At 31.1% G+C, this 25,544-nt stretch overlaps 1 protein-coding gene across 3 annotated transcripts; it reads right to left on the bottom strand.

Annotated features, from left to right (window-relative positions):
- LOC126749574 (uncharacterized) lies at positions 1-23,606 on the bottom strand. 3 transcript variants are annotated; one of them, XM_050459288.1, is made up of 5 exons: positions 23,335-23,606; positions 2,142-2,243; positions 610-900; positions 420-554; positions 1-348 (listed from the first exon to the last, which is right to left on the bottom strand). In XM_050459288.1, exons 1-4 carry the CDS (start codon positions 23,367-23,369, stop codon positions 491-493), a joined length of 492 nt encoding a protein of 163 aa, XP_050315245.1. In that variant the 5' UTR covers positions 23,370-23,606; the 3' UTR covers positions 1-348; positions 420-490. The 3 variants fall into 3 exon arrangements, with proteins under 3 accessions (XP_050315245.1, XP_050315242.1, XP_050315243.1); XM_050459285.1 differs by lacking the exon at positions 2,142-2,243 and having other exon boundaries at positions 23,233-23,606; XM_050459286.1 differs by lacking the exon at positions 23,335-23,606 and having other exon boundaries at positions 2,142-2,505.
- Positions 23,607-25,544: the final 1,938 nt, after the last annotated feature.

The following is a 25,544-nucleotide window of genomic DNA, read 5'->3' on the forward strand; positions in this document are numbered from 1 at the left end:
GTCAGTTTTGACCCCTGTTGACTTTTTTTAAATTTTCTTACTAAAAACTGATTTAAAAGACTTAATCGTACTATCCCCCTAGCACATTCCGTTCTACAATAATTATAAAAACAAACACGATATAGCTTGACTTGCCTTAATCCTAACTTCTTCTGACTCGTCTTGCATCAGTCTGTTCAGTTTATCACAGACAGTTTCCAGTGAAACTTTCGGTTTATTCTCGGGTAGTAGTTCGGCGTAGAACAAACCGATGACAAGGGCGGGATTGGCCCTTAGACGCCACCTTTAAACCAACTCGTCCTCGATTTGACCCCCAAATAACCTTGATATCTTTGATTCCATAAATCCCTAATTAAATTCAAAATATATCACAGACAAACTGCATGAATATTACATTTAAGGTGCTGCCATTTACTTACCATGCGTTTAATTAACTCCCCAATAAAATCCGTGAACATCAAGTCGGTGTCATCGCCCAAACACTCCTGGATCATGCCGTATACCTCCGGAAAATCCAGATAAGGGCCAACCTTCTGGATTGTACTTTTACAGGCCTAAATGGGGTCCATGCATGAGTTAAGTGAGTAAAATGATCCAAAAAAGTCATACCTTGACAATATACACGTCTGGAGCGCATAGATGCAAGAGTAAAGTGATGAAGTTCCCTTGGATCTCACTCGATCCTTGAATGCCTCCAAATTGGTCTCCTGGCCAAAGGATGTTGTCAGATCTCCTAATAACTGGATCGAGGATCTCCTTAGACGTGGATCCTCTTGACTGAATAGCAAGTTGATCCTCACTGCTCCGGTAACTTGAAAGGAACTGAATTTGTACCCTGGCAAACTGTTCAGGAGTTTCGAGAAGGATTGCAGGGACTCCAGGATCAGCTCGCTTTCGTTCCTAGATAAGGAAGAATAGGTCGATCATTTTGTAAATGATTAAATTAAGAGTAGAACCTTTCAAGGAACCTACAGTTGAGTAGCTCGTTGTCGAGTTATTTCTTCGGGTCCTATTTATTTATTAAGAAATAAATCCTGGAATTTTTACTGAATTGACTTAGAAAATGGACAATACTGATAATGTGGACTAAAAACTCATTAAAATCCATATCGAGATTTGATCACCAGAAACAAAGTCTGTGATAATCACAGGAAAGCTTGCCGGTCAATAAAATCAATCAATTAATAAATTGTCACTGCCAAAATTAGATGTTTTATTTGTAATTCTCATGGTAGAGATTTATTCAAAGTAAGTATATGTAAACGGAATCCAGGTATTTGAGGTTTTTAAAGAAAAAGAGAGAGAAGAAGAAGAAGAAAAAGAAGAAGCAGAAGAAACTTTGGGTTCAACTGCTTGTAAAAAATCAATAATTTTGTCCAGGCATTTAAAAAAGAGGAAGAAGGAGAAGAGAAGTAGAATGTAGCCAAAGTGCGAGAGAAATGAGGGAGGAAAAGGGACAGACAATGAGACGCCTACAGGAGTGGAGGAAACCAGAGGGTTGTCTGTCCATTTTCCTACCTCGTTTCCCTCTCACACTCGTTACTGCTACTTCTCTTCTTCTTCTTCTTTTTCAACGGTGTCAAATACTCGGAAGAAGTTATTGATTTGCTAAACCTGCCATTCTGCCCATCATTTGGGCACCTTATAACAATAAATGTTTTTTTTGGACTTTTATTGTAATGGGATTTTTAGTCCCGAGGGTTCGTATGTCAAAGAAACCACTTATGTCGGGAAATCTCAGTTAATTCACCTCAGTTATGGGCTTAGTTTTAACACCTTTTAATAACAAAATAGATAACATAAATTGCTAGCCAAGAAACAGGACAGTTGTAACCTTACCTATTAATAATAAAAGCACTGACCCGGATTAAAACCTTTTAACGGAACCACGGAGTCAAAAGCGCCATACTTCTTTATTAAATGGTGATAAACGAAGTAATAATCATACGAATACTCCGAGCAGAAATGTAGGGTTTAAAGAATGTCACACATTTCCACAAATAAATAAAAAATTTAAGACGCCCGATATTCTAATAGAACGAACTATAGCAAATTTAGAGGTCGTTTCGCTACATTATATATTTTGTTTGTGGTTTGATATTTTTTTTTAATTTTCAAAATTTTTAAGTTAAGAAACTTACCCCAAATTGTTATAATCCAAACAGTCCATTAAAATGCCCAGTATCTGATTGCAGTACCGCACCACGAGCTCCTTATTCAAATTCTCCGGGGCATACCCCGACCTTCCGCACCCAGCAGCTCTGGTCCAGCTGGACATCCAAAATCATCTCCAATAGGTTTTCTATTAAAACCACCTGTTTGCTCTCTACATTATCCTTGATCAAGTAGGTAAAGAAAGCGACCACTACCGTCCACTGAGGTATCAGGTCCGACCGAATACTGGGCCCATAAAGGAGGCGATCCATGACAAAGTGTGCTACATGTCTGCACATACGTCCCCCACCACTGTTTCGGTCATTTTTAGAAAGAGAAGTTAGTCCTGGTCGTTGCAGAGAGAGCTGGAGAATAAAAGATATGCTCACATGTGAATGAGTGAGTCAACCCATATCTCCCACCCGCCCCACACTGTTTATCAGTAAGAAATTATATACCCCCCCCCTCTTTCAAATTTTTTCATATTTTTTTTTTATTCGAATTCCAACTAACTATAACAGCGGATTATTCTGATCACCTAGATTACGAAAACACCGGGTTATAACAGGATCCGAGCAGAACTAAGGGAATGAGAGCACTTTGAAAATCCTGAAAAAGTCGTTTTCGACGTCCGTTTTTGAGGCCAAAAATGGGCTACAAAAATGCCATATCTCGGCTCTCGTAGAAGCTACGACCTTGCGGATAGTCTCGTTGCATTCAGAAGGACGAAACTAAGACAAAACCGTTGGAATTGTCCCGATAGCTCGTATAGGAGCCGAGATATGAGCCTTCAAAATTTGGGTTTTTTCATTTTTCGGGTATACCCCCCCGTATCGAATTTTTTCACCAAAAATTGATTTTTTTCAAAGTCAAACTAAGTATACCAGCGTCTTATTCTGATCACCTAGATTACGAAAACACCGGGTTATAACAGGATCCGAGCAGAACTAAGGGAATGAGAGCACTTTGAAAATCCTGAAAAAGTCGTTTTCGACGTCCGTTTTTGAGGCCAAAAATGGGCTACAAAAATGCCATATCTCAGCTCTCGTAAAAGCTACGACCTTGCGGATGGTCTCGTTGGATTCAGAAGGACGAAACTAAGACAAAACCGTTGGAATTTTCACGATAGCTCATATAGAAGCCGAGATATAAGCCTTCAAAGTTTGGGTTTTTTCATTTTTCGGGTATACCCCCCCGTATCGAATTTTTTCACCAAAAATTGATTTTTTTCAAAGTCAAACTAAGTATACCAGCGTCTTATTCTGATCACCTAGATTACGAAAACACCGGGTTATAACAGGATCCGAGCAGAACTAAGGGAATGAGAGCACTTTGAAAATCCTGAAAAAGTCGTTTTCGACGTCCGTTTTTGAGGCCAAAAATGGGCTACAAAAATGCCATATCTCGGCTCTCGTAGAAGCTACGACCTTGCTGGTCTCGTTGGATTCAGAAGGACAAAACTAAGACAAAACCGTTGGAATTTTCACGATAGCTCCCATAGAAGCCGAGATATCGACCTTTAAAGTTTGAGTTTTTTCATTTTTCGGGTATACCCCCCCGTATCGAATTTTTTCACCAAAAATTGATTTTTTCGAAATCAAACTAAGTATACCAGCGTCTTATTCTAATCACCTAGATTACGAAAACACCGGGTTATAACAGGATCCGAGCAGAACTAAGGGAATGAGAGCACTTTGAAAATCCTGAAAAAGTCGTTTTCGACGTCCGTTTTTGAGGCCAAAAATGGGCTACAAAAATGCCATATCTCGGCTCTCGTAGAAGCTATGATCTTGCGGATGGTCTCGTTGGATTCAGAAGGACGAAACTAAGACAAAACCGTTGGAATTTTCATGATAATTCATATAGAAGCCGAGATATGAGCCTTCAAAATTTTCGATCTAAAAAAGTACATGTTAATTGTAAAAAACCGAAATTTCGATTTTTCTCAAAAACTATAATTTTTTTCAATTTTGATAGTTATGTGCAAGGTGCCCCTTTGCGAGGAGTACTTGACTGTTTTTAAATGAAAGCTCTATCTTTAATAACAAAAAAGTTATGCAAAATTTTCGATATAAAAAAGTACATGTTAATTGTAGAAAACCGAAATTTCGATTTTTTTCAAAAACTATAATTTTTTCAATTTTAATAATTATGTGCAAGGTGCTCCTTTGCCAGGAGTACTTGACTGTTTTTAAATGAAAGCTCTATCTTTAATAACAAAAAAGTTATGCAAAATTTTCGATCTAAAAAAGTACATGTTAATTGTAAAAAACCGAAATTTCGATTTTTCTCAAAAACTATAATTTTTTCAGTTTTGATAATTATGTGCAAGGTGCCCCTTTGCTAGGAGTACTTGACTGTTTTTAAATGAAAGCTCTATATTTAATAACAAAAAAGTTATGCAAAATTTTCGATCTCAAAAAGTACATGTTAATTGTAAAAAACCGAAATTTCGATTTTTTTCAAAAACTATAATTTTTTCAATTTTAATAATTATGTGCAAGGTGCCCCTTTGCGAGGAGTACTTGGCAGTTCTTAAATGAAAGCTCTATCTTTAATAACAAAAAAGTTATACAAAATTTTCGATCTAAAAAAGTACATGTTAATCGTAAAAAACCGAAATTTCAATTTTTCTCAAAAACTATAATTTTTTCAATTTTGATAATTATGTGCAAGGTGCCCCTTTGCGAGGAGTACTTGGCAGTTCTTAAATGAAAGCTCTATCTTTAATAACAAAAAAGTTATGCAAAATTTTCGATCTAAAAAAGTACATGTTAATCGTAAAAAACCGAAATTTCAATTTTTCTCAAAAACTATAATTTTTTCAATTTTGATAATTATGTGCAAGGTGCCCCTTTGCGAGGAGTACTTGGAAGTTCTTAAATGAAAGCTCTATCTTTAATAACAAAAAAGTTATGCAAAATTTTCGATCTAAAAAAGTACATGTTAATCGTAAAAAACCGAAATTTCGATTTTTCTCAAAAACTATAATTTTTTCAATTTTGATAATTATGTGCAAGGTGCCCCTTTGCGAGGAGTACCTGGAAGTTCTTAAATGAAAGCTCTATCTTTAATAACAAAAAAGTTATGCAAATGTAAATCGTAAAAAACCTAAATTTCGATTTTTCCCAAAAACTATAATTTTTTCAACTTTGATAATTATGTGCAAGGTGCCCCTTTGCGAGGAGTACTTGGCAGTTTTTAAATGAAAGCTCTATCTTTAATAACAAAAAAGTTATGCAAAATTTTCGATCTAAAAAAGTACATGTTAATTGTAAAAAACCTAAATTTCGATTTATTTCAAAGACTACAATTTTCTTAGTTTTTGATTATCACGTACAAGGTGCCCCTTTGCAAGGAGTACTTGGCAGTTTTTAAATAAAAGCTCTATCTTTAATAACAAAAAAGTTATGCAAAATTTTCGATATAAAAAAGTACATGTTAATTGTAAAAAACAGAAATTTCGATTTTTCTCAAAAACTATAATTTTTTTAATTTTGATAATTATGTGCAAGGTGCCCCTTTGCGAGGAGTACTTGGCAGTTTTTAAATGAAAGCTCTATCTTTAATAACAAAAAAGTTATGCAAAATTTTCGATCTAAAAAAGTACATGTTAATTGTAAAAAACCGAAATTTCGATTTTTCTCAAAAACTATAATTTTTTCAATTTTGATAATTACGCGAAAGGTGCCCCTTCGCTAGGAGTACTTGACTGTTTTTAAATGAAAGCTCTATCTTTAATAACAAAAAAGTAATGCAAAATTTTCGATCTAAAAAAGTACATGTTAATTGTAAAAAACCGAAATTTCGATTTTTCTCAAAAACTATAATTTTTTCAATTTTGATAATTATGTGCAAGGTGCCCCTTTGCTAGGAGTACTTGACTGTTTTTAAATGAAAGCTCTATCTTTAATAACAAAAAAGTTATGCAAAATTTTCGATATAAAAAAGTACATGTTAATTGTAAAAAACCGAAATTTCGATTTTTTTCAAAAACTATAATTTTTTAAATTTTAATAATTATGTGCAAGATGCCTCTTCGCTAGGAGTACTTAACAGTTTTTAAATGAAGGCTCTATCTTTAATAGCAAAAAAGTTATGCAAAATTTTCGATCTAAAAAAGTACATGTTAATAGTAAAAAACCGAGATTTAGATTTTTTTCAAAAACTACAATTTTTTTAGTTTTTGATTATTACGTACAAGGTGCCCCTTTGCGAGGAGTACTTGGCAGTTTTTAAATGAAAGGTCTATCTTTAATAACAAAAAAGTTATGCAAAATTTTCGATCTAAAAAAGTACATGTTAATTGTAAAAAACCGAAATTTCGATTTTTTTCAAAAACTATAATTTTTTAAATTTTAATAATTATGTGCAAGATGCCTCTTCGCTAGGAGTACTTAACAGTTTTTAAATGAAGGCTCTATCTTTAATAGCAAAAAAGTTATGCAAAATTTTCGATCTAAAAAAGTACATGTTAATAGTAAAAAACCGAGATTTAGATTTTTTTCAAAAACTACAATTTTTTTAGTTTTTGATTATTACGTACAAGGTGCCCCTTTGCGAGGAGTACTTGGCAGTTTTTAAATGAAAGGTCTATCTTTAATAACAAAAAAGTTATGCAAAATTTTCGATCTAAAAAAGTACATGTTAATTGTAAAAAACCGAAATTTCGATTTTTCTCAAAAACTATAATTTTTTCAATTTTGATAATTACGCGAAAGGTGCCCCTTCGCTAGGAGTACTTAACAGTTTTTAAATGAAAGCTCTATCTTTAATAACAAAAAAGTTATGCAAAATTTTCGATCTAAAAAAGTACATGTTAATCGTAAAAAACCTAAATTTCGATTTTTCTCAAAAACTATAATTTTTTCAATTTTGATAATTATGTGCAAGGTGCCCCTTTGCGAGGAGTACTTGGCAGTTCTTAAATGAAAGCTCTATCTTTAATAGCAAAAAAGTTATGCAAAATTTTCGATCTAAAAAAGTACATGTTAATAGTAAAAAACCGAGATTTAGATTTTTTTCAAAAACTACAATTTTTTTAGTTTTTGATTATTACGTACAAGGTGCCCCTTTGCGAGGAGTACTTGGCAGTTTTTAAATGAAAGGTCTATCTTTAATAACAAAAAAGTTATGCAAAATTTTCGATCTAAAAAAGTACATGTTAATTGTAAAAAACCGAAATTTCGATTTTTTTCAAAAACTATAATTTTTTAAATTTTAATAATTATGTGCAAGATGCCTCTTCGCTAGGAGTACTTAACAGTTTTTAAATGAAGGCTCTATCTTTAATAGCAAAAAAGTTATGCAAAATTTTCGATCTAAAAAAGTACATGTTAATAGTAAAAAACCGAGATTTAGATTTTTTTCAAAAACTACAATTTTTTTAGTTTTTGATTATTACGTACAAGGTGCCCCTTTGCGAGGAGTACTTGGCAGTTTTTAAATGAAAGGTCTATCTTTAATAACAAAAAAGTTATGCAAAATTTTCGATCTAAAAAAGTACATGTTAATTGTAAAAAACCGAAATTTCGATTTTTCTCAAAAACTATAATTTTTTCAATTTTGATAATTACGCGAAAGGTGCCCCTTCGCTAGGAGTACTTAACAGTTTTTAAATGAAAGCTCTATCTTTAATAACAAAAAAGTTATGCAAAATTTTCGATCTAAAAAAGTACATGTTAATCGTAAAAAACCTAAATTTCGATTTTTCTCAAAAACTATAATTTTTTCAATTTTGATAATTATGTGCAAGGTGCCCCTTTGCGAGGAGTACTTGGCAGTTCTTAAATGAAAGCTCTATCTTTAATAACAAAAAAGTTATGCAAAATTTTCGATCTAAAAAAGTACATGTTAATCGTAAAAAACCGAAATTTCAATTTTTCTCAAAAACTATAATTTTTTCAATTTTGATAATTATGTGCAAGGTGCCCCTTTGCGAGGAGTACTTGGAAGTTCTTAAATGAAAGCTCTATCTTTAATAACAAAAAAGTTATGCAAAATTTTCGATCTAAAAAAGTACATGTTAATCGTAAAAAACCGAAATTTCGATTTTTCTCAAAAACTATAATTTTTTCAATTTTGATAATTATGTGCAAGGTGCCCCTTTGCGAGGAGTACTTGACTGTTTTTAAATGGAAGCTCTATCTTTAATAACAAAAAAGTTATGCAAAATTTTCGATCTAAAAAAGTACATGTTAATCGTAAAAAACCGAAATTTCGATTTTTCTCAAAAACTATAATTTTTTCAATTTTGATAATTATGTGCAAGGTGCCCCTTTGCGAGGAGTACCTGGCAGTTTTTAAATGAGAGCTCTATCTTTAATAACAAAAAAGTTATGCAAAATTTTCGATCTAAAAATGTACATGTTAATCGTAAAAAACCTAAATTTCGATTTTTCTCAAAAACTATAATTTTTTCAATTTTAATAATTATGTGCAAGGTGCCCCTTTGCGAGGAGTACCTGGCAGTTTTTAAATGAGAGCTCTATCTTTAATAACAAAAAAGTTATGCAAAATTTTCGATCTAAAAAAGTACATGTTAATCGTAAAAAACCGAAATTTCGATTTTTCTCAAAAACTATAATTTTTTCAATTTTAATAATTATGTGCAAGCTGCCCCTTTGCGAGGAGTACCTGGCCGTTTTTAAATGAAAGCTCTATCTTTAATAACAAAAAAGTTATGCAAAATTTTCGATATAGAAAAGTACATGTTAATTGTAAAAAACCGAAATTTCGATTTTTCTCAAAAACTATAATTTTTTTAATTTTGATAATTATGTGCAAGGTGCCCCTTTGCGAGGAGTACTTGGCAGTTTTTAAATGAAAGCTCTATCTTTAATAACAAAGAGATTATGCAAAATTTTCGATCTAAAAATGTACATGTTAATTGTAAAAAACCGAATTTTCGATTTTTCTCAAAAACTATAATTTTTTCAATTTTGATAATTACGCGAAAGGTGCCCCTTCGCTAGGAGTACTTAACAGTTTTTAAATGAAAGCTCTATCTTTAATAACAAAAAAGTTATGCAAAATTTTCGATCTAAAAAAGTACATGTTAATCGTAAAAAACTGAAATTTCGATTTTTCTCAAAAACTATAATTTTTTCAATTTTGATAATTATGTGCAAGGTGCCCCTTTGCGAGGATTACTTGGCAGTTTTTAAATGAAAGCTCTATCTTTAATAACAAAAAAGTTACGCAACATTTTCGATCTAAAAAAGTACATGTTAATTGTAGAAAACCGAAATTTCGATTTTTTTCAAAAACTATAATTTTTTCAATTTTAATAATTATGTGCAAGGTGCTCCGTTGCCAGGAGTACTTGACTGTTTTTAAATGAAAGCTCTATCTTTAATAACAAAAAAGTTATGCAAAATTTTCGATCTAAAAAAGTACATGTTAATTGTAAAAAACCGAAATTTCGATTTTTCTCAAAAACTATAATTTTTTCAGTTTTGATAATTATGTGCAAGGTGCCCCTTCGCTAGGAGTACTTGACTGTGAAATTTCGATTTTTTTCAAAAACTATAATTTTTTCAATTTTAATAATTATGTGCAAGGTGCTCCTTTGCCAGGAGTACTTGACTGTTTTTAAATGAAAGCTCTATCTTTAATAACAAAAAAGTTATGCAAAATTTTCGATCTCAAAAAGTACATGTTAATTGTAAAAAACCGAAATTTCAATTTTTTTCAAAAACTATAATTTTTTCAATTTTAATAATTATGTGCAAGGTGCCCCTTTGCGAGGAGTACTTGGCAGTTCTTAAATGAGAGCTCTATCTTTAATAACAAAAAAGTTATACAAAATTTTCGATCTAAAAAAGTACATGTTAATCGTAAAAAACCGAAATTTCAATTTTTCTCAAAAACTATAATTTTTTCAATTTTGATAATTATGTGCAAGGTGCCCCTTTGCGAGGAGTACTTGGCAGTTCTTAAATGAAAGCTCTATCTTTAATAACAAAAAAGTTATGCAAAATTTTCGATCTAAAAAAGTACATGTTAATCGTAAAAAACCGAAATTTCAATTTTTCTCAAAAACTATAATTTTTTCAATTTTGATAATTATGTGCAAGGTGCCCCTTTGCGAGGAGTACTTGGAAGTTCTTAAATGAAAGCTCTATCTTTAATAACAAAAAAGTTATGCAAAATTTTCGATCTAAAAAAGTACATGTTAATCGTAAAAAACCGAAATTTCGAATTTCTCAAAAACTATAATTTTTTCAATTTTGATAATTATGTGCAAGGTGCCCCTTTGCGAGGAGTACCTGGCAGTTTTAAAATGAGAGCTCTATCTTTAATAACAAAAAAGTTATGCAAAATTTTCGATCTAAAAATGTACATGTTAATCGTAAAAAACCTAAATTTCGATTTTTCCCAAAAACTATAATTTTTTTAATTTTGATAATTATGTGCAAGGTGCCCCTTTGCGAGGAGTACTTGGCAGTTTTTAAATGAAAGCTCTATCTTTAATAACAAAAAAGTTATGCAAAATTTTCGATCTAAAAAAGTACATGTTAATTGTAAAAAACCGAAATTTCGATTTTTCTCAAAAACTATAATTTTTTCAATTTTGATAATTACGCGAAAGGTGCCCCTTCGCTAGGAGTACTTAACAGTTTTTAAATGAAAGCTCTATCTGTAATAACAAAAAAGTTATGCAAAATTTTCGATCTAAAAAAGTACATGTTAATTGTAAAAAACCGAAATTTCGATTTTTCTCAAAAACTATAATTTTTTCAATTTTGATAATTATGTGGAAGGTGCCCCTTTGCATGGAGTACTTGACAGTTTTTAAATGAAAGCTCTATCTTTAAGAACAAAAAAGTTATGCAAAATTTTCTATCTAAAAAAGTACATGTTAATTGTAAAAAACCGAAATTTCGATTTATTTCAAAGACTACAATTTTTTCAATTTTGATAATTATGTGCAAGGTGCCCCTTTGCGAGGAGTACTTGACAGTTTTTAAATGGAAGCTCTATCTTTAATAACAAAAAAGTTATGCAAAATTTTCGATCTAAAAAAGTACATGTTAATCGTAAAAAACCGAAATTTCGATTTATTTCAAAGACTACAATTTTTTCAATTTTGATAATTATGTGCAAGGTGCCCCTTTGCGAGGAGTACCTGGCAGTTTTTAAATGAGAGCTCTATCTTTAATAACAAAAAAGTTATGCAAAATTTTCGATCTAAAAATGTACATGTTAATCGTAAAAAACCTAAATTTCGATTTTTCCCAAAAACTATAATTTTTTCAATTTTGATAATTATGTGCAAGGTGCCCCTTTGCGAGGAATACTTGGCAGTTTTTAAATGAAAGCTCTATCTTTAATAACAAAAAAGTTATGCAAAATTTTCGATCTAAAAAAGTACATGTTAATTGTAAAAAACCTAAATTTCGATTTATTTCAAAGACTACAATTTTCTTAGTTTTTGATTATCACGTACAAGGTGCCCCTTTGCAAGGAGTACTTGGCAGTTTTTAAATGAAAGCTCTATCTTTAATAACAAAAAAGTTATGCAAAATTTTCGATATAAAAAAGTACATGTTAATTGTAAAAAACCGAAATTTCGATTTTTTTCAAAAACTATAATTTTTTCAATTTTGATAATTATGTGCAAGGTGCCCCTTTGCTAGGAGTACTTGACTGTTTTTAAATGAAAGCTCTATCTTTAATAACAAAAAAGTTATGCAAAATTTTCGATATAAAAAAGTACATGTTAATTGTAAAAAACCGAAATTTCGATTTTTTTCAAAAACTATAATTTTTTAAATTTTAATAATTATGTGCAAGATGCCTCTTCGCTAGGAGTACTTAACAGTTTTTAAATGAAAGGTCTATCTTTAATAACAAAAAAGTAATGCAAAATTTTCGATATAAAAAAGTACATGTTAATTGTAAAAAACCGAAATTTCGATTTTTTTCAAAAACTATAATTTTTTCAATTTTGATAATTATGTGCAAGGTGCCCCTTTGCTAGGAGTACTTAACAGTTTTTAAATGAAAGCTCTATCTTTAATAACAAAAAAGTTATGCAAAATTTTCGATATAAAAAAGTACATGTTAATTGTAAAAAACCGAAATTTCGATTTTTTTCAAAAACTATAATTTTTTCAATTTTGATAATTATGTGCAAGGTGCCCCTTTGCTAGGAGTACTTGACTGTTTTTAAGTGAAAGCTCTATCTTTAATAACAAAAAAGTTATGCAAAATTTTCGATATAAAAAAGTACATGTTAATTGTAAAAAACCGAAATTTCGATTTTTTTCAAAAACTATAATTTTTTAAATTTTAATAATTATGTGCAAGATGCCTCTTCGCTAGGAGTACTTAACAGTTTTTAAATGAAAGCTCTATCTTTAATAACAAAAAAGTTATGCAACATTTTCGATCTAAAAAAGTACATGTTAATTGTAAAAAACCGAAATTTCGATTTTTCTCAAAAACTACAATTTTTTTAGTTCTTGATTATTACGTACAAGGTGCCCCTTTGCGAGGATTACTTGGCAGTTTTTAAATGAAAGCTCTATCTTTAATAACAAAAAAGTTACGCAACATTTTCGATCTAAAAAAGTACATGTTAATTGTAGAAAACCGAAATTTCGATTTTTTTCAAAAACTATAATTTTTTCAATTTTAATAATTATGTGCAAGGTGCTCCTTTGCCAGGAGTACTTGACTGTTTTTAAATGAAAGCTCTATCTTTAATAACAAAAAAGTTATGCAAAATTTTCGATCTCAAAAAGTACATGTTAATTGTAAAAAACCGAAATTTCAATTTTTTTCAAAAACTATAATTTTTTCAATTTTAATAATTATGTGCAAGGTGCCCCTTTGCGAGGAATACTTGGCAGTTTTTAAATGAAAGCTCTATCTTTAATAACAAAAAAGTTATACAAAATTTTCGATATAAAAAGTACATGTTAATTGTAAAAAACCGAAATTTTGATTTTTCTCAAAAACTATAATTTTTTCGATTATGATAATTATGTGCAAGGTGCCCCTTCGCTAGGAGTACTTGACTGTTTTTAAATGAAAGCTCTATCTTTAATAACAAAAAAGTAATGCAAAATTTTCGATCTAAAAAAGTACATGTTAATTGTAAAAAACCAAAATTTCGATTTTTGTCAAAAACTATAATTTTTTCAATTTTGATAATTTTTTGCAAGATGCCCCTTTGCGAGGAGTACCTGGCAGTTTTTAAATGAGAGCTCTATCTTTAATAACAAAAAAGTTATGCAAAATTTTCGATCTAAAAAAGTACATGTTAATTGTAAAAAATCGAAATTTCGATATTTCTCAAAAACTACAATTTTTTAGATTTTGATTATTACGTACAAGGTGCCCCTTTGCGAGGAGTACTTGGCAGTTTTTAAATGAAAGCTCTATCTTTAATAACAAAAAAGTAATGCAAAATTTTCGATCTAAAAAAGTACATGTTAATTGTAAAAAACCAAAATTTCGATTTTTGTCAAAAACTATAATTTTTTCAATTTTGATAATTTTTTGCAAGATGCCCCTTTGCGAGGAGTACCTGGCAGTTTTTAAATGAGAGCTCTATCTTTAATAACAAAAAAGTTATGCAAAATTTTTGATCTAAAAAAGTACATGTTAATTGTAAAAAATCGAAATTTCGATATTTCTCAAAAACTACAATTTTTTAGATTTTGATTATTACGTACAAGGTGCCCCTTTGCGAGGAGTACTTGACTGTTTTTAAATGAAAGCTCTATCTTTAATAACAAAAAAGTTATGCAACATTTTCGATCTAAAAAAGTACATGTTAATTGTAAAAAACCGAAATTTCGATTTTTTTCAAAAACTACAATTTTTTTAGTTTTAGATTATTACGTTCAAGGTGCCCCTTTGCGAGGAGTACTTGGCAGTTTTTAAATGAAAGCTCTATCTTTAATAACAAAAAAGTTACGCAACATTTTCGATCTAAAAAAGTACATGTTAATTGTAAAAAACCGAAATTTCGATTTTTCTCAAAAACTACAATTTTTTTAGTTCTTGATTATTACGTACAAGGTGTTCCTTTGCGAGGAGTACTTGGCAGTTTTTAAATAAAAGCTCTATCTTTAATAACAAAAAAGTTACGCAACATTTTCGATCTAAAAAAGTACATGTTAATTGTAGAAAACCGAAATTTCGATTTTTTTCAAAAACTATAATTTTTTCAATTTTAATAATTATGTGCAAGGTGCTCCTTTGCCAGGAGTACTTGACTGTTTTTAAATGAAAGCTCTATCTTTAATAACAAAAAAGTTATGCAAAATTTTCGATCTCAAAAAGTACATGTTAATTGTAAAAAACCGAAATTTCAATTTTTTTCAAAAACTATAATTTTTTCAATTTTAATAATTATGTGCAAGGTGCCCCTTTGCGAGGAATACTTGGCAGTTTTTAAATGAAAGCTCTATCTTTAATAACAAAAAAGTTATGCAAAATTTTCGATCTAAAAAAGTACATGTTAATTGTAAAAAACCTAAATTTCGATTTATTTCAAAGACTACAATTTTCTTAGTTTTTGATTATCACGTACAAGGTGCCCCTTTGCAAGGAGTACTTGGCAGTTTTTAAATGAAAGCTCTATCTTTAATAACAAAAAAGTTATGCAAAATTTTCGATATAAAAAAGTACATGTTAATTGTAAAAAACCGAAATTTCGATTTTTTTCAAAAACTATAATTTTTTCAATTTTGATAATTATGTGCAAGGTGCCCCTTTGCGAGGAATACTTGGCAGTTTTTAAATGAAAGCTCTATCTTTAATAACAAAAAAGTTATGCAAAATTTTCGATCTAAAAAAGTACATGTTAATTGTAAAAAACCTAAATTTCGATTTATTTCAAAGACTACAATTTTCTTAGTTTTTGATTATCACGTACAAGGTGCCCCTTTGCAAGGAGTACTTGGCAGTTTTTAAATGAAAGCTCTATCTTTAATAACAAAAAAGTTATGCAAAATTTTCGATCTAAAAAAGTACATGTTAATTGTAAAAAACCGAAATTTCGATTTTTCTCAAAAACTATAATTTTTTCAATTTTGATAATTATGTGCAAGGTGCCCCTTCGCTAGGAGTACTTGACTGTTTTCAAATGAAAGCTCTATCTTTAATAACAAAAAAGTTATGCAAAATTTTCGATCCAAAAAAGTACATGTTAATTGTAAAAAACCAAAATTTCGATTTTTCTCAAAAACTATAATTTTTTCAATTTTAATAATTATGTGCAAGGTGCCCCTTCGCTAGGAGTACTTGACTGTTTTAAAATGAAAGTTCTATCTTTAATAACAAAAAAGTAATGCAAAATTTTCGATCTAAAAATGTACATGTTATTTGTAAAAAACCGAAATTTTGATTTTTTTCAAAAACTATAATTTTTTCAATTTTAATAATTTTGTGCAAGGTGCTCCTTTGCCAGGAGTACTTGACTGTTTTTAAATGAAAGCTCTATCTTTAATAACAAAAAAGTTATGCAACATTTTCGATCTAAAAAAGTACATGTTAATTGTAAAAAACCGAAATTTCGATTTTTTTCAAAAACTACAATTTTTTTAGTTTTAGATTATTACGTTCAAGGTGCCCCTTTGCGAGGAGTACTTGGCAGTTTTTAAATGAAAGCTCTATCTTTAATAACAAAAAAGTTATGCAAAATTTTCGATCTAAAAATGTACATGTTATTTGTAAAAAACCGAAATTTCGATTTTTTTCAAAAACTATAATTTTTTCAATTTTAATAATTATGTGCAAGGTGCTCCTTTGCCAGGAGTACTTGACTGTTTTTAAATGAAAGCTCTATCTTTAATAACAAAAAAGTTATGCAACATTTTCGATCTAAAAAAGTACATGTTAATTGTAAAAAACCGAAATTTCGATTTTTTTCAAAAACTACAATTTTTTTAGTTTTAGATTATTACGTTCAAGGTGCCCCTTTGCGAGGAGTACTTGGCAGTTTTTAAATGAAAGCTCTATCTTTAATAACAAAAAAGTTATGCAAAATTTTCGATCCAAAAAAGTACATGTTAATCGTAAAAAACATAAATTTCGATTTTTCTCAAAAACTATATTTTTTTCAATTTTGATAATTATGTGGAAGGTGCCCCTTTGCATGGAGTACTTGACAGTTTTTAAATGAAAGCTCTATCTTTAATAACAAAAAAGTTATGCAAAATTTTCGATCTAAAAATGTACATGTTAATTGTAAAAAACCGAAATTTCAATTTTTCTCAAAAACTATAATTTTTTCAATTTTGATAATTATGTGCAAGGTGCCCCTTTGCGAGGAGTACTTGGCAGTTCTTAAATGAAAGCTCTATCTTTAATAACAAAAAAGTTATGCAAAATTTTCGATCTAAAAAAGTACATGTTAATCGTAAAAAACCGAAATTTCAATTTTTCTCAAAAACTATAATTTTTTCAATTTTGATAATTATGTGCAAGGTGCCCCTTTGCGAGGAGTACTTGGAAGTTCTTAAATGAAAGCTCTATCTTTAATAACAAAAAAGTTATGCAAAATTTTCGATCTAAAAAAGTACATGTTAATCGTAAAAAACCGAAATTTCGATTTTTCTCAAAAACTATAATTTTTTCAATTTTGATAATTATGTGCAAGGTGCCCCTTTGCGAGGAGTACCTGGCAGTTTTTAAATGAAAGCTCTATCTTTAATAACAAAAAAGTTATGCAAAATTTTCGATCTAAAAATGTACATGTTAATCGTAAAAAACATAAAATTTCGGTTTTTCTCAAAAACTATAATTTTTTCAATTTTGATAATTATGTGCAAGGTGCCCCTTTGCGAGGAGTACTTGGCAGTTTTTAAATGAAAGCTCTATCTTTAAGAACAAAAAAGTTATGCAAAATTTTCGATCTAAAAAAGTACATGTTAATTGTAAAAAACCGAAATTTCGATTTATTTCAAAGACTACAATTTTTTCAATTTTGATAATTATGTGCAAGGTGCCCCTTTGCGAGGAGTACTTGACAGTTTTTAAATGGAAGCTCTATCTTTAATAACAAAAAAGTTATGCAAAATTTTCGATCTAAAAAAGTACATGTTAATCGTAAAAAACCGAAATTTCGATTTTTCTCAAAAACTATAATTTTTTCAATTTTGATAATTATGTGCAAGGTGCCCCTTTGCGAGGAGTACCTGGCAGTTTTTAAATGAGAGCTCTATCTTTAATAACAAAAAAGTTATGCAAAATTTTCGATCTAAAAATGTACATGTTAATCGTAAAAAACCTAAATTTCGATTTTTCCCAAAAACTATAATTTTTTCAATTTTGATAATTATGTGCAAGGTGCCCCTTTGCGAGGAATACTTGGCAGTTTTTAAATGAAAGCTCTATCTTTAATAACAAAAAAGTTATGCAAAATTTTCGATCTAAAAAAGTACATGTTAATCGTAAAAAACCTAAATTTCGATTTTTCCCAAAAACTATAATTTTTTCAATTTTGATAATTATGTGCAAGGTGCCCCTTTGCGAGGAATACTTGGCAGTTTTTAAATGAAAGCTCTATCTTTAATAACAAAAAAGTTATGCAAAATTTTCGATCTAAAAATGTACATGTTAATCGTAAAAAACATAAAATTTCGATTTTTCTCAAAAACTATAATTTTTTCAATTTTGATAATTATGTGCAAGGTGCCCCTTTGCGAGGAGTACTTGGCAGTTTTTAAATGAAAGCTCTATCTTTAAGAACAAAAAAGTTATGCAAAATTTTCGATCTAAAAAAGTACATGTTAATTGTAAAAAACCGAAATTTCGATTTATTTCAAAGACTACAATTTTTTCAATTTTGATAATTATGTGCAAGGTGCCCCTTTGCGAGGAGTACTTGACAGTTTTTAAATGGAAGCTCTATCTTTAATAACAAAAAAGTTATGCAAAATTTTCGATCTAAAAAAGGACATGTTAATCGTAAAAAACCGAAATTTCGATTTTTCTCAAAAACTATAATTTTTTCAATTTTGATAATTATGTGCAAGGTGCCCCTTTGCGAGGAGTACCTGGCAGTTTTTAAATGAGAGCTCTATCTTTAATAACAAAAAAGTTATGCAAAATTTTCGATCTAAAAATGTACATGTTAATCGTAAAAAACCTAAATTTCGATTTTTCCCAAAAACTATAATTTTTTCAATTTTGATAATTATGTGCAAGGTGCCCCTTTGCGAGGAATACTTGGCAGTTTTTAAATGAAAGCTCTATCTTTAATAACAAAAAAGTTATGCAAAATTTTCGATCTAAAAATGTACATGTTAATCGTAAAAAACCTAAATTTCGATTTTTCCCAAAAACTATAATTTTTTCAATTTTGATAATTATGTGCAAGGTGCCCCTTTGCGAGGAATACTTGGCAGTTTTTAAATGAAAGCTCTATCTTTAATAACAAAAAAGTTATGCAAAATTTTCGATCTAAAAAAGTACATGTTAATTGTAAAAAACCGAAATTTCGATTTTTTTCAAAAACTATAATTTTTTAAATTTTAATAATTATGTGCAAGATGCCTCTTCGCTAGGAGTACTTAACAGTTTTTAAATGAAGGCTCTATCTTTAATAGCAAAAAAGTTATGCAAAATTTTCGATCTAAAAAAGTACATGTTAATTGTAAAAAACCGAAATTTCGATTTTTTTCAAAAACTATAATTTTTTCAATTTTGATAATTATGTGCAAGGTGCCCCTTTGCTAGGAGTACTTGGCAGTTTTTAAATAAAAGCTCTATCTTTAATAACAAAAAAGTTATGCAAAATTTTCGATCTAAAAAAGTACATGTTAATTGTAAAAAACCGAAATTTCGATTTTTTTCAAAAACTATAATTTTTTAAATTTTAATAATTATGTGCAAGATGCCTCTTCGCTAGGAGTACTTAACAGTTTTTAAATGAAGGCTCTATCTTTAATAGCAAAAAAGTTATGCAAAATTTTCGATCTAAAAAAGTACATGTTAATTGTAAAAAACCGAAATTTCGATTTTTTTCAAAAACTACAATTTTTTTAGTTTTTGATTATTACGTACAAGGTGCCCCTTTGCGAGGAGTACTTGGCAGTTTTTAAATGAAAGCTCTATCTTTAATAACAAAAAAGTTATGCAAAATTTTCGATCTAAAAAAGTACATGTTAATTGTAAAAAATCGAAATTTCGATTTTTCTCAAAAACTATAATTTTTTTAATTTTGATAATTATGTGCAAGGTGCCCCTTTGCGAGGAGTACTTAACAGTTTTTAAATGAAAGCTCTATCTGTAATAACAAAAAAGTTATGCAAAATTTTCGATCTAAAAAAGTACATGTTAATTGTAAAAAATCGAAATTTCGATTTTTCTCAAAAACTATAATTTTTTCAATTTTGATAATTATGTGCAAGGTGCCCCTTTGCTAGGAGTACTTGACTGTTTTTAAATGAAAGCTCTATCTTTAATAACAAAAAAGTAATGCAAAATTTTCGATATAAAAAAGTACATGTTAATTGTAAAAAACCGAAATTTCGATTTTTTTCAAAAACTATAATTTTTTAAATTTTAATAATTATGTGCAAGATGCCTCTTCGCTAGGAGTACTTAACAGTTTTTAAATAAAGGCTCTATCTTTAATAGCAAAAAAGTTATGCAAAATTTTCGATCTAAAAAAGTACATGTTAATTGCAAAAAACCGAAATATCGATTTTTTTCAAAAACTACAATTTTTTTAGTTTTTGATTATTACGTACAAGGTGCCCCTTTGCGAGGAGTACTTGGCAGTTTTTAAATGAAAGGTCTATCTTTAATAACAAAAAAGTAATGCAAATTTTCGATCTAAAAAAGTACATGTTAATTGTAAAAAACCGAAATTTCGATTTTTCTCAAAAACTATAATTTTTTCAATTTTGATAATTATGTGCAAGGTGCCCCTTCATTAGGAGTACTTGACTGTTTTTAAATGAAAGCTCTATCTTTAATAACAAAAAAGTTATGCAAAATTTTCGATCTAAAAAAGTACATGTTAATTGTAAAAAATCGAAATTTCGATTTTTCTCAAAAACTATAATTTTTTTAATTTTGATAATTATGTGCAAGGTGCCCCTTTGCGAGGAGTACTTGGCAGTTTTTAAATGAAAGCTCTATCTTTAATAACAAAAAAGTTATGCAACATTTTCGATCTAAAAAAGTACATGTTAATTGTAAAAAACCGAAATTTCGATTTTTTTCAAAAACTACAATTTTTTTAGTTTTAGATTATTACGTTCAAGGTGCCCCTTTGCGAGGAGTACTTGGCAGTTTTTAAATGAAAGCTCTATCTTTAATAACAAAAAAGTTATGCAAAATTTTCGATCTAAAAATGTACATGTTATTTGTAAAAAACCGAAATTTCGATTTTTTTCAAAAACTACAATTTTTTTAGTTTTAGATTATTACGTTCAAGGTGCCCCTTTGCGAGGAGTACTTGGCAGTTTTTAAATGAAAGCTCTATCTTTAATAACAAAAAAGTTATGCAAAATTTTCGATCTAAAAATGTACATGTTAATTGTAAAAAACCGAAATTTCGATTTTTTTCAAAAACTACAATTTTTTTAGTTTTAGATTATTACGTTCAAGGTGCCCCTTTGCGAGGAGTACTTGGCAGTTTTTAAATGAAAGCTCTATCTTTAATAACAAAAAAGTTATGCAAAATTTTCGATCCAAAAAAGTACATGTTAATCGTAAAAAACATAAATTTCGATTTTTCTCAAAAACTATATTTTTTTCAATTTTGATAATTATGTGGAAGGTGCCCCTTTGCATGGAGTACTTGACAGTTTTTAAATGAAAGCTCTATCTTTAATAACAGAAAAGTTATGCAACATTTTAAAATTAATAAACTTTGTGAAATTTCAGTTTTTCCACGTTTCAAGTTTTTTTATACAATGAGTGCGACAGAGATAAACTTATAAGCTACAAAGTCCACCCACAAGTCAGTTTTGACCCCTGTTGACTTTTTTTAAATTTTCTTACTAAAAACTGATTTAAAAGACTTAATCGTACTATCCCCCTAGCACATTCCGTTCTACAATAATTATAAAAACAAACACGATATAGCTTGACTTGCCTTAATCCTAACTTCTTCTGACTCGTCTTGCATCAGTCTGTTCAGTTTATCACAGACAGTTTCCAGTGAAACTTTCGGTTTATTCTCGGGTAGTAGTTCGGCGTAGAACAAACCGATGACAAGGGCGGGATTGGCCCTTAGACGCCACCTTTAAACCAACTCGTCCTCGATTTGACCCCCAAATAACCTTGATATCTTTGATTCCATAAATCCCTAATTAAATTCAAAATATATCACAGACAAACTGCATGAATATTACATTTAAGGTGCTGCCATTTACTTACCATGCGTTTAATTAACTCCCCAATAAAATCCGTGAACATCAAGTCGGTGTCATCGCCCAAACACTCCTGGATCATGCGGTATACCTCCGGAAAATCCAGATAAGGGCCAACCTTCTGGATTTAACTTTTACAGGCCTAAATGGGGTCCATGCATGAGTTAAGTGAGTAAAATGATCCAAAAAAGTCATACCTTGACAATATACACGTCTGGAGCGCATAGATGCAAGAGTAAAGTGATGAAGTTCCCTTGGATCTCACTCGATCCTTGAATGCCTCCAAATTGGTCTCCTGGCCAAAGGATGTTGTCAGATCTCCTAATAACTGGATCGAGGATCTCCTTAGACGTGGATCCTCTTGACTGAATAGCAAGTTGATCCTCACTGCTCCGGTAACTTGAAAGGAACTGAATTTGTACCCTGGCAAACTGTTCAGGAGTTTCGAGAAGGATTGCAGGGACTCCAGGATCAGCTCGCTTTCGTTCCTAGATAAGGAAGAATAGGTCGATCATTTTGTAAATGATTAAATTAAGAGTAGAACCTTTCAAGGAACCTACAGTTGAGTAGCTCGTTGTCGAGTTATTTCTTCGGGTCCTATTTATTTATTAAGAAATAAATCCTGCAATTTTTACTGAATTGACTTAGAAAATGGACAATACTGATAATGTGGACTAAAAACTCATTAAAATCCATATCGAGATTTGATCACCAGAAACAAAGTCTGTGATAATCACAGGAAAGCTTGCCGGTCAATAAAATCAATCAATTAATAAATTGTCACTGCCAAAATTAGATGTTTTATTTGTAATTCTCATGGTAGAGATTTATTCAAAGTAAGTATATGTAAACGGAATCCAGGTATTTGAGGTTTTTAAAGAAAAAGAGAGAGAAGAAGAAGAAGAAAAAGAAGAAGCAGAAGAAACTTTGGGTTCAACTGCTTGTAAAAAATCAATAATTTTGTCCAGGCATTTAAAAAAGAGGAAGAAGGAGAAGAGAAGTAGAATGTAGCCAAAGTGCGAGAGAAATGAGGGAGGGAAAGGGACAGACAATGAGACGCCTACAGGAGTGGAGGAAACCAGAGGGTTGTCTGTCCATTTTCCTACCTCGTTTCCCTCTCACACTCGTTACTGCTACTTCTCTTCTTCTTCTTCTTTTTCAACGGTGTCAAATACTCGGAAGAAGTTATTGATTTGCTAAACCTGCCATTCTGCCCATCATTTGGGCACCTTATAACAATAAATGTTTTTTTTGGACTTTTATTGTAATGGGATTTTTAGTCCCGAGGGTTCGTATGTCAAAGAAACCACTTATGTCGGGAAATCTCAGTTAATTCACCTCAGTTATGGGCTTAGTTTTAACACCTTTTAATAACAAAATAGATAACATAAATTGCTAGCCAAGAAACAGGACAGTTGTAACCTTACCTATTAATAATAAAAGCACTGACCCGGATTAAAACCTTTTAACGGAACCACGGAGTCAAAAGCGCCATACTTCTTTATTAAATGGTGATAAACGAAGTAATAATCATACGAATACTCCGAGCAGAAATGTAGGGTTTAAAGAATGTCACACATTTCCACAAATAAATAAAAAATTTAAGACGCCCGATATTCTAATAGAACGAACTATAGCAAATTTAGAGGTCGTTTCGCTACATTATATATTTTGTTTGTGGTTTGATATTTTTTTTTAATTTTCAAAATTTTTAAGTTAAGAAACTTACCCCAAATTGTGATAATCCAAACAGTCCATTAAAATGCCCAGTATCTGATTGCAGTACCGCACCACGAGCTCCTTATTCAAATTCTCCGGGGCATACCCCGACCTTCCGCACCCAGCAGCTCTGGTCCAGCTGGACATCCAAAATCATCTCCAATAGGTTTTCTATTAAAACCACCTGTTTGCTCTCTACATTGTCCTTGATCAAGTAGGTAAAGAAAGCGACCACTACCGTCCACTGAGGTATCAGGTCCGACCGAATACTGGGCCCATAAAGGAGGCGATCCATGACAAAGTGTGCTACATGTCTGCACATACGTCCCCCACCACTGTTTCGGTCATTTTTAGAAAGAGAAGTTAGTCCTGGTCGTTGCAGAGAGAGCTGGAGAATAAAAGATATGCTCACATGTGAATGAGTGAGTCAACCCATATCTCCCACCCGCCCCACACTGTTTATCAGTAAGAAATTATATACCCCCCCCTCTTTCAAATTTTTTCATATTTTTTTTTTATTCGAATTCCAACTAACTATAACAGTGGATTATTCTGATCACCTAGATTACGAAAACACCGGGTTATAACAGGATCCGAGCAGAACTAAGGGAATGAGAGCACTTTGAAAATCCTGAAAAAGTCGTTTTCGACGTCCGTTTTTGAGGCCAAAAATGGGCTACAAAAATGCCATATCTCGGCTCTCGTAGAAGCTACGACCTTGCGAATGGTCTCGTTGGATTCAGAAGGACGAAACTAAGACAAAACCGTTGGAATTTTCACGATAGCTCCCATAGAAGCCGAGATATCGACCTTCAAAGTTTGAGTTTTTTCATTTTTCGGGTATACCCCCCCGTATCGAATTTTTTCACCAAAAATTGATTTTTTCGAAATCAAACTAAGTATACCAGCGTCTTATTCTGATCACCTAGATTACGAAAACACCGGGTTATAACAGGATCCGAGCAGAACTAAGGGAATGAGAGCACTTTGAAAATCCTGAAAAAGTCGTTTTCGACGTCCGTTTTTGAGGCCAAAAATGGGCTACAAAAATTCCATATCTCGGCTCTCGTAGAAGCTACGACCTTGCGGATAGTCTCGTTGCATTCAGAAGGGCGAAACTAAGACAAAACCGTTGGAATTGTCCCGATAGCTCGTATAGGAGCCGAGATATGAGCCTTCAAAATTTGGGTTTTTTCATTTTTCGGGTATACCCCCCCGTATCGAATTTTTTCACCAAAAATTGATTTTTTTCAAAGTCAAACTAAGTATACCAGCGTCTTATTCTGATCACCTAGATTACGAAAACACCGGGTTATAACAGGATCCGAGCAGAACTAAGGGAATGAGAGCACTTTGAAAATCCTGAAAAAGTCGTTTTCGACGTCCGTTTTTGAGGCCAAAAATGGGCTACAAAAATGCCATATCTCAGCTCTCGTAAAAGCTACGACCTTGCGGATGGTCTCGTTGGATTCAGAAGGACGAAACTAAGACAAAACCGTTGGAATTTTCACGATAGCTCATATAGAAGCCGAGATATGAGCCTTCAAAGTTTGGGTTTTTTCATTTTTCGGGTATACCCCCCCGTATCGAATTTTTTCACCAAAAATTGATTTTTTCGAAATCAAACTAAGTATACCAGCGTCTTATTCTGATCACCTAGATTACGAAAACACCGGGTTATAACAGGATCCGAGCAGAACTAAGGGAATGAGAGCACTTTGAAAATCCTGAAAAAGTCGTTTTCGACGTCCGTTTTTGAGGCCAAAAATGGGCTACAAAAATGCCATATCTCGGCTCTCGTAGAAGCTACGACCTTGCTGGTCTCGTTGGATTCAGAAGGACAAAACTAAGACAAAACCGTTGGAATTTTCACGATAGCTCCCATAGAAGCCGAGATATCGACCTTTAAAGTTTGAGTTTTTTCATTTTTCGGGTATACCCCCCCGTATCGAATTTTTTCACCAAAAATTGATTTTTTCGAAATCAAACTAAGTATACCAGCGTCTTATTCTGATCACCTAGATTACGAAAACACCGGGTTATAACAGGATCCGAGCAGAACTAAGGGAATGAGAGCACTTTGAAAATCCTGAAAAAGTCGTTTTCGACGTCCGTTTTTGAGGCCAAAAATGGGCTACAAAAATGCCATATCTCGGCTCTCGTAGAAGCTATGATCTTGCGGATGGTCTCGTTGGATTCAGAAGGACGAAACTAAGACAAAACCGTTGGAATTTTCACGATAGCTCCCATAGAAGCCGAGATATCGACCTTCAAAGTTTGAGTTTTTTCATTTTTCGGGTATACCCCCCCGTATCGAATTTT

This window comes from Anthonomus grandis, unplaced genomic scaffold (assembly GCF_022605725.1).
Source record: "Anthonomus grandis grandis unplaced genomic scaffold, icAntGran1.3 ctg00000330.1, whole genome shotgun sequence".
Lineage (NCBI taxonomy): Eukaryota > Metazoa > Arthropoda > Insecta > Coleoptera > Curculionidae > Anthonomus > Anthonomus grandis.

Coding starts and splice junctions, on each gene's coding strand:
- LOC126749574 (XM_050459288.1), bottom strand. CDS start 23,369: ATGTCCAGCTGGACCAGAGCTGCTGGGTGCGGAAG. Junction 901..2,141: donor TTGGATTATAACAATTTGGG/GTAAGTTTCTTA, acceptor TTCCTTATCTAG/GAACGAAAGCGAGCTGATCC. Junction 555..609: donor CAGACGTGTATATTGTCAAG/GTATGACTTTTT, acceptor GACCCCATTTAG/GCCTGTAAAAGTACAATCCA.